The sequence below is a fragment of the Ictidomys tridecemlineatus genome, chromosome 7 (assembly GCF_052094955.1).
Source record: "Ictidomys tridecemlineatus isolate mIctTri1 chromosome 7, mIctTri1.hap1, whole genome shotgun sequence".
In the NCBI taxonomy this organism is placed as follows: Eukaryota; Metazoa; Chordata; class Mammalia; order Rodentia; family Sciuridae; genus Ictidomys; species Ictidomys tridecemlineatus.
The window spans coordinates 4480790-4494208 of NC_135483.1; the positions used below are offsets into that span (position 1 = coordinate 4480790).

General features: G+C 49.3%; 1 protein-coding gene across 4 annotated transcripts in view; it reads left to right on the forward strand.

Moving 5' to 3' along the window:
- Col22a1 (collagen type XXII alpha 1 chain) overlaps positions 1-13419 on the forward strand; it is a 231258-nt gene that overhangs the window by 68602 nt on the left and 149237 nt on the right. For all 4 annotated transcript variants that reach the window (XM_078016656.1, XM_078016657.1, XM_078016658.1 and 1 more), the window contains 4 exons: positions 627-743; positions 4705-4749; positions 5839-5901; positions 8473-8511. In XM_078016656.1, the coding sequence (XP_077872782.1) occupies positions 627-743; positions 4705-4749; positions 5839-5901; positions 8473-8511 (264 nt within the window). The remainder of the gene's footprint in view (positions 1-626; positions 744-4704; positions 4750-5838; positions 5902-8472; positions 8512-13419) is intronic.

A 13419-nucleotide genomic window follows, 5' to 3' on the forward strand; every position in this document is an offset into this window, starting at 1 on the left:
AAGGCTTTCTCCAGAGATGGGACTTGGGGTGGAGCCCACTTTCTGGTGCGGAAGGGTACAATCCACACACAATGCACCACACTTGACTGGCTCAGTAAGTGCATGGTCGCTGCCTGTCTCAGCACCCTTGTGGTGTACCGGTGATGGGCGTGGTTGTGGAAAGAGAGGGGAGGGAAGAAAGGAAGAGGAGGAGAAATGATAGTGTGCAAGAGGATAGAAGACAGAGGAGGAGGTGGTGAGGCTCAGACACCCCCTACCAGGTGCAGGACCCCGAGGAGACATTTCCCATTTGTCTCATTAAATCCTCTGATGATATTGTGAAGAACACCCTGTGCCTATCTCACAGATGAACACTGAAGCTCAAGGGTTAAGTGGTTCCTGCAGGTTTCCCGGTCAGCCAGAGGAGGGCTTGAGGCTGCACTGGTCAGACCTGGCTGGCTCCAGGAGCCAGGAACCCAGTGTCAGACAGACGTGGCCTCCTGCTGCACCACATACTCAGGATCCTCACGGTCGTCTGGTTCCCTTCGCTTCCCTGGCTCCTTGGAAGCTTTAGAGACCTTGGCCCTCACCAGGGAGCAGTGGTGGGATGAGCAAGCAGATTCTGACCCACTGGCCTTTCCTTCCAGTGCCAGGTGACTGTGGTGACAGAGCCTCCGCCTCCACCGCTGCAACCATCCACCCCTGTCAGTGAGCAGATTGGGTTCTTGAGGACCATCAACTGCTCCTGCCCACCTGGAGAAAAGGTACCATGCACCCGGAGTCTACCGTTGGTTCCCAGCCTGCAGCCCCAGAGAAGAGTGGGGCAGGGCTGGTCCTCAGAACCACGGGGGCAGTGAGGTGGGAGTTTCCCATCATGCATCTGGTCACTGCGTTAGGATGCCCCCAGGCTCACAATGGCTTTCAGCCAGAACACTATTCGTGTTTGTTGGATCTCCTGTTTTTTTGTTTTTAAATTTTGGAATTCACCAGAAGGGGAGATGCTCAGACCCAGCTCGAATTAATGTTTTCCTAAGGTTATTAATGGTGTCCTGGGATTTCTCTGGCTCTGATTTGTGTCCTCTCCACTCATGTGCAGCTAAGTCCAATGAGATATGTTGCTGAGTAAGACCCAGAACAGGACCATGAGTGAGGGTTTGGGCATGCTCTGCAATTTCTTCTCAACGATTCCTTTAATCAGCCACACTCTATAATCCGACTCTGTGTATAACAGTGAAATGTATTTGGTTCCAATTTCGAAAAGCAGTGCATTTCTAGGAGCATCACTACCACCATCCATTGGGCTATGTCTCCGCATGTGCCTGAGGCTCTGATTTGTCTGCTTTTTCAATAGACTAGAGGCCCTTGATAAGAAAAGTGTTTCTCACTGGTGGAGCTGAGAGAACCAAAACATATTCACAAAGGATAAACCAAAGTAGAACTGTGCAAGGAAGGTTTCTGGAGTCTGCTAGACCACCACCCCAGGGCCCTTGACCTCAGCATGCACTGTGCCCAGCTCCACCTGCACCTGCCAGGAACAGGCCAGCATAGAGGAAGGATGCGATGGTTCTGTTTGGGGCTGAAATGTGGTTATAGGTCGCCGGTGCAGGCACACTTGGGATGTGTTTTTAATAGTCCTCTTGGCAAGGTGTCCTGGCATATTCTCCCTTTCCCTCTCTCCTCTCCTCTGTTAGCTTTCACATTCTCCCTCTTTATTTTTGCTTTACCTAGAAATCCAGACCCCAGGGGGCCAAACCCTAGGGAGGAAGGGTCCTTAGGAACTCTAAGTCAAATGGGCTTGCCCATCCCTGGCCCAGTTTGCCAAAGGCCTAACCAAAAGCCATCCCCTTGTGCCCCAAGCTGGGGCCTTTTGGGTGTCACAGATGAAGTTAAGAGCCTCAACCTGATGCCCAGGTTAGAGTGGAACAGACAGAGGAAGGAGCAAGGTGTGTGCACACAGCACAGGGGGCTGGCTCCTCCTGCAGCCAGGCGGCTCAGATCTGCTCAGGTCTGTGGGTTGGTTCTGCAGGCCAACAACATAACAGAAGCAGCTGGGTAAACCCCAATCCTTCTGAATCCTGTTGCCATTGTAACCCGCAGTGAGAAGGGCAATGGTCTGGAGAGGTTTTAATCTCTAGCCACCATGCACAGACTGGGAGCTCAGCCAAACCAGCTCTGCCCAGGCCACAGCTCCCCTCAGAGCCAGGCCATGCCCTGGCAGGACCTCAGGAGGGGAGTCTGGGGTCCAGCAGTCCTGGCTTCCCTTTCCCGTGGCTCCCCACTCTCTAGTCCTCCGTGATCTCCTTGGTGTGGTTTCAGGACACGCCTCCACTCTTCCACCCTGCATGACCCATGCTGGGGCCCAGGTGCCAAATAGCCTCATCCCACATGTTCCCCTTCCAGGTGATGGTTCCTTGGAGGGGCTGCAGTTTTCCCTGCCTTCTGGCATTGGCATATGGAGCAGCTTTGACCTGGAACTCTTTTTCTACCCTTTGGGTGCTCTCTCTGACTACACCTGATCTTCTAAGACAGGGCCAAGGAACCCTTGCTGATTCCCCCCTCCTTCCCTCCAATTATCACCATCCACCCAGGCAGTCTTTACTGAGTACCTGCTGTTTCCAAGGCATTAAGTCCCTTTCTTCTCCCTGACTTCCACCTGCCAGAACCATGACCATGCTGTCCCCTGGTCTTAGCTCCCATAAGTCCTACTTCTGGAGGACACACCCTGAACCATTACATGTCTGTATTTTGGGGGACTACTGCTTCTCTTGGTTTAGAGAAGCCTGCTCAGTGATATCTGAATGGATGGATAAATGGCCAGTGTTTGGAAGGGTGGATGGGTGGATAGCTGGAGGGACAGTGGGAGGGAGGGATAAAGGTGCACACCCTCTCTTCCTCTTGGCAGGACAAGGTCCTGCTGTTGAAGCTCATTAGTCAGCGGACGCAGTGTCAGCCATACGTTCTGGATGGCATCACTCAGTGACCCATTCTTTATTCAGCCCATCATTTCTTATTTCTGACCTTAGACCTAAGTGTCTACTATGTGCATGACATCCTCCTGCACATGGAGACTTTTAAGACAGACTGTGGCTCTCAAAAATCCTATAGTCTGGTTAGGGAACCAGGAGCTCAGACACCTGGCTCACCCTTGGGAGTTTACCATCAGGCCTGCTCCAGAGCTTCCCAGACACAGGTAGGTGGGAAGGTGGGAAAGGGTCAGGTAGAGGCACCTCATAATCCACTCTTGAAGCCTGCCTCCATCTGCATTTCTATGAGAACCACAGCACAGGGGCCCAGGTGGTCAGAGTTCTCTCCTTGGGGCAGAGCCCTGGCCACAGCCTGGCTTTTGTTCCAAGGGATTAAACCTTCCATTTGGTTTGCCAAACCTGTCTACTACTCACCAAGGCCAGTGCGGTGCCTTCTGGGTCTGCTTATATCCCTATGATCAATATTGTGGTGAGCATAAATGTGTCCAAGGCCTTGTGGGGGACACTCTGGAAGGTCAAGTACACACAAAATTATTACTCTTCCTTTGCAGGTACAGAGGTCCTCTGTGAATGCACTTGGAAGCTATGTGCTCCTGAAGTAGTCACATGTGTAGCTGTGACCAGAGTGTGGGCTGTTAGTGGAGGGAGCATGTGTGGGAATGGGTGTGGGGTCACCTTCATTAATGGGGTGATAGATCCACCTAAACAATCATATGAGCCAGGTAGTATTTGTCTCCTGTATGGAGTACTTACAGGTAGTCACCAGCTGCAGATCACATTTTTAAATCCAGTAACAAGATCATTTTTCCCATTTAAAAAACTGAACAGTTTACTTTGAGAAATTGCTTATAGACATGTTGTGCTTTGTATTTTAGTGAAGAATAATGACATGGACCAATAGCAGCCAATGTAATTTTCTTTTTAATTGAATTGATGACATATTTTGGGGCAAAAAAATAGTCCATGGAAAGCATTTTGTTTATATTTGTTTACATTTGATATAGAAAAATTGCAGTTGCATGTATTTGTGAGGCACAAATGGATGCTATAATGTATGTATACAATTTGGAATGGGTATCCAAGCACAGTGGCATACACATGTAATCCTAATGACTCAGGAGGCTGAGGCAGGAAGATTGCAAGTTTAAGGCCAGCCTCAGCAACTTGGTGAGGCCCTAAGAAACTTAGTGGGAACCTGTCTCAAAATAAAAAAGTAAAAAAAAAAAAAAAGGACTGGGGATGTGGCTCAGTGGTTGAGCACCCCTGGTTTCAATCGCTGGCACCAAAAGAAAAAAAGTGAAATGAGTGAATCAAGCTGATTAACAAATTGTGCTTAGCATTTATTCCTCCTGTCTGAAACTTTGTGCCCTGTGACAAATGTGTCCCTCCCCATTCTCCCACTCCCAGCCTTGGAATCCACTCTCTGCCTCTGTGTTTGGTATTTGGGGATTCCAGGTGTCAGTAAGGGCTGGTGCATTGGTCTTTCTGCTCCTGGGTTTGCTTGTTTCTCTGTACCCTCCGATGCCCGCCTCTGGAGGCCATGTTCAGAGTTTCCTAGGTAGGTCTGCAGTTCAAAGAACCCGGGCTCTTGACTGGTCAGCCAGTTCTCTTATCCAGCCTCTGGTCAGTACTTGGATTCCTTCAAGGCTGGCTTCTCAGTGCCTGGGGTGGCAAACCAGCTCATGATGTGTGAAGGGGACAATGAAAACTGAGGCTTACTTGATTGTCTGTCTTCCTTTAGGGCGAGAAGGGCGCAGATGGCGCCGTGGGACTCCCTGGTCTGAAGGTCAGTACTGGCATGGTGGAGATGCCCTTTGTGGCCTGTGTAGCCCTTGCTCCACGCTGTCAGGGTGACAGAGGGCTTTAGATGTCTGTCCTGCTCGCCTCTGGCCCTCTTGCTGGTTGAAAGGCTAGGGTAAGAGCCAGAGGTGTCAGATTTGGACCTGTGAGTCGCTCAACTGCTGAAGACTCCTTTCCTTAGACTGAATGTTCTTAAGTGTGCAAGGGCAAGATGGCGAGACCCCAGCTAAGAGCAAGTCTGTTCTCACAGATCCAACCCTCCAGGGATAGTTAATACTCCATAAGGCCCTGCAAGCCCATGTGCTCCAGACATTTTTAAGAAATTGGGTTTTTAAAATTTATTTCATTTGCATAAAATTCTTGTGTACAGAATTGGTGAATTCCATAGTCATACAAAGCCAGGTATTCCCCTGTGGGCCCCCATTCTCAGTCATGGGCCATCTCCTTCCCCCCTTTCATCCCCCACGGTGCCATCTTCTCCCATCACTGTTTGTCTTGGAAAACCGAGTCCTCAAGGTGCCAATTGGATTGGTCAGGGAGTGGGAAAGTTCCACACCAGTGTGTAGTGTCACCCAGTGTGCTGCCTGGGGAAGGGGCTAGGTGTGGTGGTGGAGAACCTGGGGATAGCTGGGTCCCCCACTTCTGCTCCTTCCCTTTCTCCACTAGATTCCATCTGCCGGGCTCCTCTGTCCCCCTTCTGCTCTCCATTCATCTCCCCTGACCCACTTCTGTCTCTTTCTCTCCCTCTGGGTCCCCTCCTCCTGCCTCTCCTGGTTTTGAGTCCACCTGTCACATCACGACTGAGCACCTGCTAAGGGCCAGGCACTGAATTGACACAGGGTTAGAGGGTGGTTGGGATTTGTCCTCAAGTGCCCAGGTTTGGTGGTGCATGCGAGTAATGTTTGAGTGACTTAGGTCCCCGCCCTCTGCCAGGGTAGGACTGTGGCCTCACCGTGCAGTTGGCAGAGATGGCATCAGCTGCTCCTAGGGATTCAGACAAGGTTGGTGGTGGGCAGCCTGAGTGCAGAACTATCCCCAGCTAACTCAATGCTTACTTCTGGTTTCATCCCCTCAGGGAGACATAGGAGCCACTGGGCCACTGGGTGCTCCTGGACCTAAGGGAGAGAAAGGGGACATGGTAAGTCACATGCTGCTTCTCTGTGCTGTTGGGCTATGTGGCTGGTGTGGGAGACCAAGGCCCTGATCATGCCAATCAGCCTGTGCCGAAGACCCAGTGAGAGCCAGGCACCAAGCCCATTCCACCCATCGGAGGAGACCCATCTCCCTTCATTCTGGACATGGCCCTAGTGGCTTTCTGTCCTGGTCTCTTGCCCCTTCACCCATCCCCAGAATTCTGTACCTCCAAATTCACACTGTTGTGTTTGCTCTTATTGGCCATTTCATGGGCTCCTCCCTCACTCTGGCCATTGTACCTGCTCTCTCTTCTGCCAAGAACAATTTCTCCTCCACCCACCCTGTTTTCTCCTACACCCTTTTCTGCCTGGTGGTGGGTCAGGAAAGACATGAAAAACCACACACAGTTCAGGAGCCCAAGAGCTGGGGAGTATCTGGCTCCACCAAGATACCTAACCTCTCTGTTATCCGTCTTCTTGTCTGTGACGTGGGGATGATAAGCAGCCTGCTCAGCGGCAGTTTGAGGATTTAGTGAGTTAATGTTCACCAATGACCTAGAACAGGGCGGGAAGTCTAGCAAGGACCATCTTTGCTGCCACAATCGCAGCAGTGGGCAGCATCAGTGATACACTTTGGTGCCAGATGAACCTCAAAACTTGTCCTTGGCACCAGTTGTGACCTTGGGCAGGTGTCTTAACTGACAGTCTCATTTACCCCATTAGCAAAACGGGAAGCATGACAACTGTTTTGCTTATAAAATGCTGTTTGTGAATGACAGTTGCCTTTTTGGGTGTGTGGGATCATAGTTGGTTCCTTCTACTTACCATCAGGAGGGAACCTCAGTTGACAGGGCAAAGTCCCTTCACAGAAGAACTCACCCAGATCTCCACTGCCTTCACCCATGTCACTGTAACCATCCAATCCACTCCTTGCAGGTGCTTTGTGTGATTCTGTTAGTTCTTATAACTTTTGAGATAGTCTTATTGCATCTCTAATGGGAATGGCACTGATCATTGACATCTGAGTGACTGTCCCCGATGACATCCGTTGTAATTCCTCTGTTTTAATCTGAGTCCTGAGCACCCAAAACCACATAGTGAAAATATCATTAAGGAAGTAAAAATGCAGCTAGACAGCCTTCACTGCCTCTGAGAGGAGTAGAGGAGAAATAAAGAAGCAAGAGACCTACAGAAAACAAGGAGGGAGTGGTCTGGATGTCAGCAATAGAATTATGTGTGAATGAGCCGAGCAAAGAGCAGGGATTTTCAGACAGAATATAGAAACAAGATCCAGCTACCATCCTGTCCATAGAGGACACAGAGATACACATAGAGTTCTCGCCTTTCATGGGCAAGGCCTTGGGCCCATTTCCAGGACTGCAAAGCTTAACAAAATGGAAAACCCAAAAGATACAAATAGGTAGAAAGTAGAAGGATGGAAAATAAATATTCTGAAACCAAAAGGACATAAAAATGGAGTAATTATTTCAATTTTGGACAAAATAGACTTTCAAACAAAAGTAGAATAAAAAGAGGGATATTTTATAATAATAAAAGGATGTGCCTTTAGAAATGAATAAGGAACAATCATTAACACATAGCACCTAATAGCAGAACTCCAGAATACACAATACCACTGACAAGATTGACAGGAAAAATGGGTGATGCAATACAGATGGCTGGACACTTCCATTTCTCATTTTTAGTAATGGACAGAGCCAGGAGGAATGCAGGGAAATAGGAGCTTCATACTTTGCTGGCATGAAATGGTGCAGCTGCTTTGGAAGCAGACTCACAGTTCTCAACAGTTTAAACACGAAGGCACCATCTGACTCAACAATTCAACTGCAGTCCTTGATATATATTTCAAAGACACATAAGCATATGGCCACAGAGAAACACACACACACATGTTTATAGCAACATTATTTGTGATTACTAAGAGGTGAAACAACCCATGGCTCATCACCTGAACCATGAATAAATGGGATGCGGGTATCCATGCCTCATCATGTTAGTCTGCAGGAGATGAAGTCTGCTGCATGGTACCACCTGGCTGACCCTTGAAAAGACCTTGCCAAATGAAAGAAGCTAGTCATGAAAGGCTTCCTGTTGCATGCTTCCATGCACTCAGAATGTCTAGAATAGGCACATCTATGGAGAGAGGAAATAGATGAGAGCATGCCTGGGACTGAGGATAGGGGAGTGGGGAGTAACTGCTAACTGGAGAGGCTCCCTTTTGAAGTGATGGAAATGTTCTAAAGCCGATTGTGGTGATCATTTCACAGCTCCCTAAATAAATTAAAACTTGAAGTGGACTCTTGAAATGAGTGAATTACACAGTGTACAGATTATGTGTCATGAAAGCTGTCATGGAAGCAAAGAATAGTACCTGTGATATTGATATACTGGAAGATTAAGTGAGATGGCACTCAGGAGAATCCATATTCAATACATAATAGTTCATCTATTTCAGAGGCTCCTGCAGAGCTGATGAAAGCATCCAGCCTTGTCAGTCTCAGGGTGGTACCAAGCCTTGGGGAAGTAAACTTGGCTTTCTGATTTCCTTTTCCTAGGGCAGAGGACCCTTTGTCCAAGGAGAAAAGGGTGAAAAGGTAAGCACTTGCCTTGATGGCACTCCTCCAAGGGAAGGTGGTGGGGACTTGGGTTGGGGGAAGTGTAGGCTGGCAATGCTGCTACCTGACGAAGATTCTTGTGGGGAAAAGAGGTGCTCTGCACTGAGTCTAGCGTCAGTGCATGTTCTTCACTCAAGTGGTCGAAGCATATGCAGTATTCACAGGAAGAGAGAAGGTGGAGACAGGAAATGGCATCTGGGAGAAGTGGGAGGCAGGATTCACTGTCTTGGAGATTCATGAAGAGTCTGTTGGAGAAGTTGGCTCTTGAGCTTCAACCTAGCCAAGCAGGGTGAAGAGCATGAACAGATGTGGAGGAGAATGCTTGCTTCAGATGTGGTGATTCATAGTGTTTAATAATGATGGCATTCAAGAGCATGGCAAAGAGAGCTGGAGAAGCAGTTTGAGGACCACCATATTCAAAAAGTGTGTGTAGGGGACAGAGTCATTGAAGGGTCCATGGACGGTCAGACATGCAGAGGATGCTCAAACAGCAGGTGTGGTAGATGTGAAGGGAGACCCACCTGGGAAATTTGTGCAGTCAGGGACAGCTGTGGAATTTGTAGGGAAGGTCATGAGGACAGAGCTGGTAGTGGCAGCAGGCCTGAACAAGCAGAGGCCGGGAGGATTTGGGGGAGGCCTAACATGTTCTACTATTAGTTTCTTCTTCTGACACCTGAGGCATCTTCTTGGTGCCCAAGGCCACACCTGAAGCCATGCATTCTAGGTCCTGTGGCCGTGGGGACACAGCTGCAGCCAGGAAGCCTCCTTTGTCACTTGGTGAGCAGAGGCAGAGAGCCAGGAAGACTGGCACTCCCACCTCTGTCCTCAGTTGACACATTGACTGGCAGTTGGCATTTGTTAGCAGAGTCTGATCTAGATTCTTCCACACCATGGTGTGTGATTTGCAGTGAGTCACCTCCCTCTCTGTGTCTCCTTCCTCCTCTGTTAGAGTGAGAGGGTGGGATGGGAAGAAGCACAGAGCCCCCTTCAGGCAGCAGCTCTGAGCGCTGGGAATCAGCTCATCCCCAACTTTGCCCTCCAGGGCTCTTTTCTGTAATGTGGAGGCTCTGTTTCCCCTCTGGGGATGAGTGGGCCAGGGTGGGCCAGGGAGTCGGCTGGGGCTTCAGGGGTCTGGTGACTTATGCCGTGGGACAGTGCTTAGCAAACTGACTTCTCTGCTGACTGCTGTCTTCAAAGCAGCTGCTGGATTCCAGGGGGATTGCACAGGGAGCCCAGTGAGTCCAGGGATGCTAGTTCTTATTCTGGCCATTTCAACTTGTTGGTGTTGTAATTATCCACTGCCTGTCTGCACCAGGCATTCTCCTAAGTGCAATCTGAACCTCACACCAATGAGGAGAACATAGCTCTGAGGTCAATTCTCCGGCCCAAGGTCACACAGTTAGTAAGTATCTGGAAAACATGGATTATTATTACAGTGAGGGGGAAGCTGGGGAGCTGATTGGGCCACCCCTCCCCCTTCAGCTGAGCAAACTGGAGGGTAGAGAAGGGGAGTCACGCAGCTGAAAAACAGTTGGAGATCTTGACTTCCTGCCTCTTCCAGACCCCTACACTACCTCTCTCCTGGCACCTCATCCCTTGACCAAGGCCATGTCTGGTGCCCATGTTTAGAGACCCTGGAAAGGCACAGGGATGGCAAAGTGCCCCATGAAGTCATCCTTAGGTCAGCGACTAGACACTCAGCATTTGGGTGAGGGGGAAGAATAATAGCAACAACGACCAAAAATGTCCATTGTTAAGCGTGTTCACTGAAATCCATATGGCAGTAAACAAGACTTCATATGGATGGTGCGCTCAGTGTCAGCGTGGTGTGCCAGAAAAGTAAAATCAGACAATGCATATAAGAAACGCAGCTAAATTTACTGGGCTCACTGACTCACCAGCAGACAGAATTTTGGGTCACAGAAATATGATATATCATCTTTGATAGTTTTTCTTAATTTTTCCCAGGACCATAAACCCAACAGTGATACTGAGCAAGGGCTCACTGCCCAATACACAGAAGCCGGGACTGTGCACTGGGCTTTTTCAAAAAGAAAGCTATTCACTGATGGCAGACGACAAGGAGGGAGAGAGGAGGCAAGCTTGGCTCTCTCCCCCCATTGGCAGATAGAGAAGGGACTTAAGGAGCCTGGTGTGGGAGGAAATAGGGGCTGGGTGGTTACAACTGGGAGTCTTGGTGGACTAGTCCACACCCAATGTGCTGCTCTAGGGGAACAGGTCACTCGGGCCTGTCCTGCAGCTGTTGACCCATGCCTCACTTCTAGTCTAGGTCTGGGGGGCCCTGTTGACATTCCTCAGCTTCTGCTCCTGAGTGACTTTTGGTTCTACCAGGTTCTTGAGGTCATTTTAGGTCAGGTCCTGGGTTCTACACCTGTGTTCTGAAAGGAGCTTGAACAGTTTCTAGGAACAGGGAAGCTGCCATTTTATGGCTCCGTTTCAACAGGAGGAACAGAAGAGAGGTCTCTGAGCCAGACTAGCAGCACAGGCTCCTTCAACTTTTGGAATGGTACCTTTATGGGCTTTGACCACCTGAGTGTTCTGAGATCATCAGGTAGGAGAGTCTTTGTAAGGTGGTTCACCACAAAGCTAAATGACTCAGGAGCAAGTCACAAAAACGAGGAAAGAAAACCCAAGGCCTTCAGGGTGGAATTAAGGCAGATGGTTAGAAAGTCAGGTTTTCTGCCACCAGCTGAGGCAGCTTGCTCCCCGAGTTTCTGGGGAGCTGAAGAGCCCTCTGATACTTTGTGCCCTGATCATTTGCATCTGGGCAAAACATCTTCTCCGTTTTGCTGTGGACTGCGAAGCTGTCACGTTGTGGGGGCAGGGTGCCTGGAACTCTCAGCTCCACGTGGCTTCCATTGCTTTGAACCTGCCACCATGCTGAAAACACACAAGTGCCTGTGAATTTGCAGTGACTTTAAAATGACACTGATGTCACCTTGCTCTGCATTACTTGGCAGGTGGCATCCAGTGAGTTTGGAGTGCACACTGGACTGTCCTACTGATGTTACATGGTCCCAAATGACCTTCCTTGGTATTTGTCTTCTGCTGCTACTGGGTTTGTCTTTTCTAGGTTCCTCCCCCATTGCCTCTAAAATATCAGGGGGGCTTCTGCTCAGTGATCTTAGGTGTCAGGCACCAAGCCAAGTGGTTTCAGGCATTGTCCTCTTCATCTCTCCCAGTAATGGCAGAAAAAAAGGCACAAATATCCCCACTTCATGGGAAAGGGCATCAAAACTTAGAAAACCATACAAACACATTAATAGTATTTATTTCATTATACAGAGGCATGGGAAGATGACAGGTTGCTTATTATAAGTTCTGGCTTATTCAGAATGATAGTGACTACCTCTTGAGAGCTGGTCAGCTTTTTTGTTGCGGCAACCAAAAGGCTTGCCAAGAACACTCCGAGGAGGAAAAGTTTGTGTGCTCACAGTTTCAGAGGTCTCAGGCCACAGATGGCCGGCTCCATTCCTTGGGGCCTGAGATGAGGCCGAACATCATGAGAGAAGAGTGTGGTGGAGAAGAGCTTCAGGACATGGTCAAGAGGCAGAGCGAGAGCTCTGCTCAACAAGGAAAAATATAAACCCAAAGACACCCCCAGGGACCCACCTCCTCAACCACAGCCCACCTGCCAATAGTCACCCCTCAGTCAACCCTTTCAGGGGATTAATTCACTGATTAATTAAGGCTCTTATAGCCTGGTCACTTCACCTCTGAACTTCTTGCATTGTCTCAGACATGAGACTTGGGGGGACACCTCACATCCAAAACATAACACTAGGGACCAGGGAAGAACAGCAAGATTTTTCTGTTGTTTATAAGCTCCTCGGTTTAAGGAGTTCTGCTGCAGCAGCCCAAGCTAAGGTAGACAGAGGGTTTCTGGCCCAGGTGAAATGCATGGCATAGCGAGGAACAACAGATGCATTGCTAATTCGCTGTTTCTCTCTGAAGCATTGGGTAGTGGCACAGGGATGTGATGAACACAACATCTGCCTGTGGGAGCAAAGGGGAGTGGTGGAGGGCGGGATGAAGGGTGTTTAGGGAGGGGAAGCTAGAAGCCATGTTCCTGACCACCCTGCTTCTGACTAGAGGGGACTCTGCAGGTGACAGTCAGGTCTGCTCTCATAACAACACTTCCCTGGTTCCCAACACAGTGGACACCCATGTACTGTCCACACAGTGGCCCTTCTCACCTGAAGAAGGTGGTGCTTCTTCAGTGTCTCTAAGATACAGCTTTGCTTGAAATTGTGAGATGAGAAAAGTTCTTGGAGTTGGAATAGGGCCACACAGGTGGATGGGGGATGCCTTCTTTCCAGAGTGGTCATCTTCCAGGAATGATCTCCAGAAACCGTGATACTTATTCATATTAGGGACATCATGGCCCAATTATTGGTGTCCCCTCACAACTCACATGTTGGAATCCCAATCTCCAAGGCAGGAGCATCAGGAGGTGGGCCATTTTGGAGGTGAGTAGGTCCTAAGGGTGCAGACCTTCTGTGTAGGGTCAGTGCCGTTGAAAGAGGCCAAGGAGAGACCCTCTCAGACCCTCTTCTGCTATAGAAGGGCACCACAAAATGGTGTCCTCTGTGAATAGGAAGTGGACCTCACCAGACACTGATTCTGCTTGTGCCTTGATCTTGGATTCTCCACCTTCACGGCTGTGAGGAGTAAATTTCTGTTGTTTATAAGCGCCTCGGTTTAAGGTGTTCTGCTGCAGCAGCCCAAGCTAAGGTAGACAGAGGGTTTCTGGCCCAGGTGAAATGCATGGCATAGCAAGGAACAACAGATGCATTGTTAATTTGCTGGTTCTGTTGGAAGCATTGGGTAGTGGCATTAGGAAAACCATCATGCAGAATTCACTTT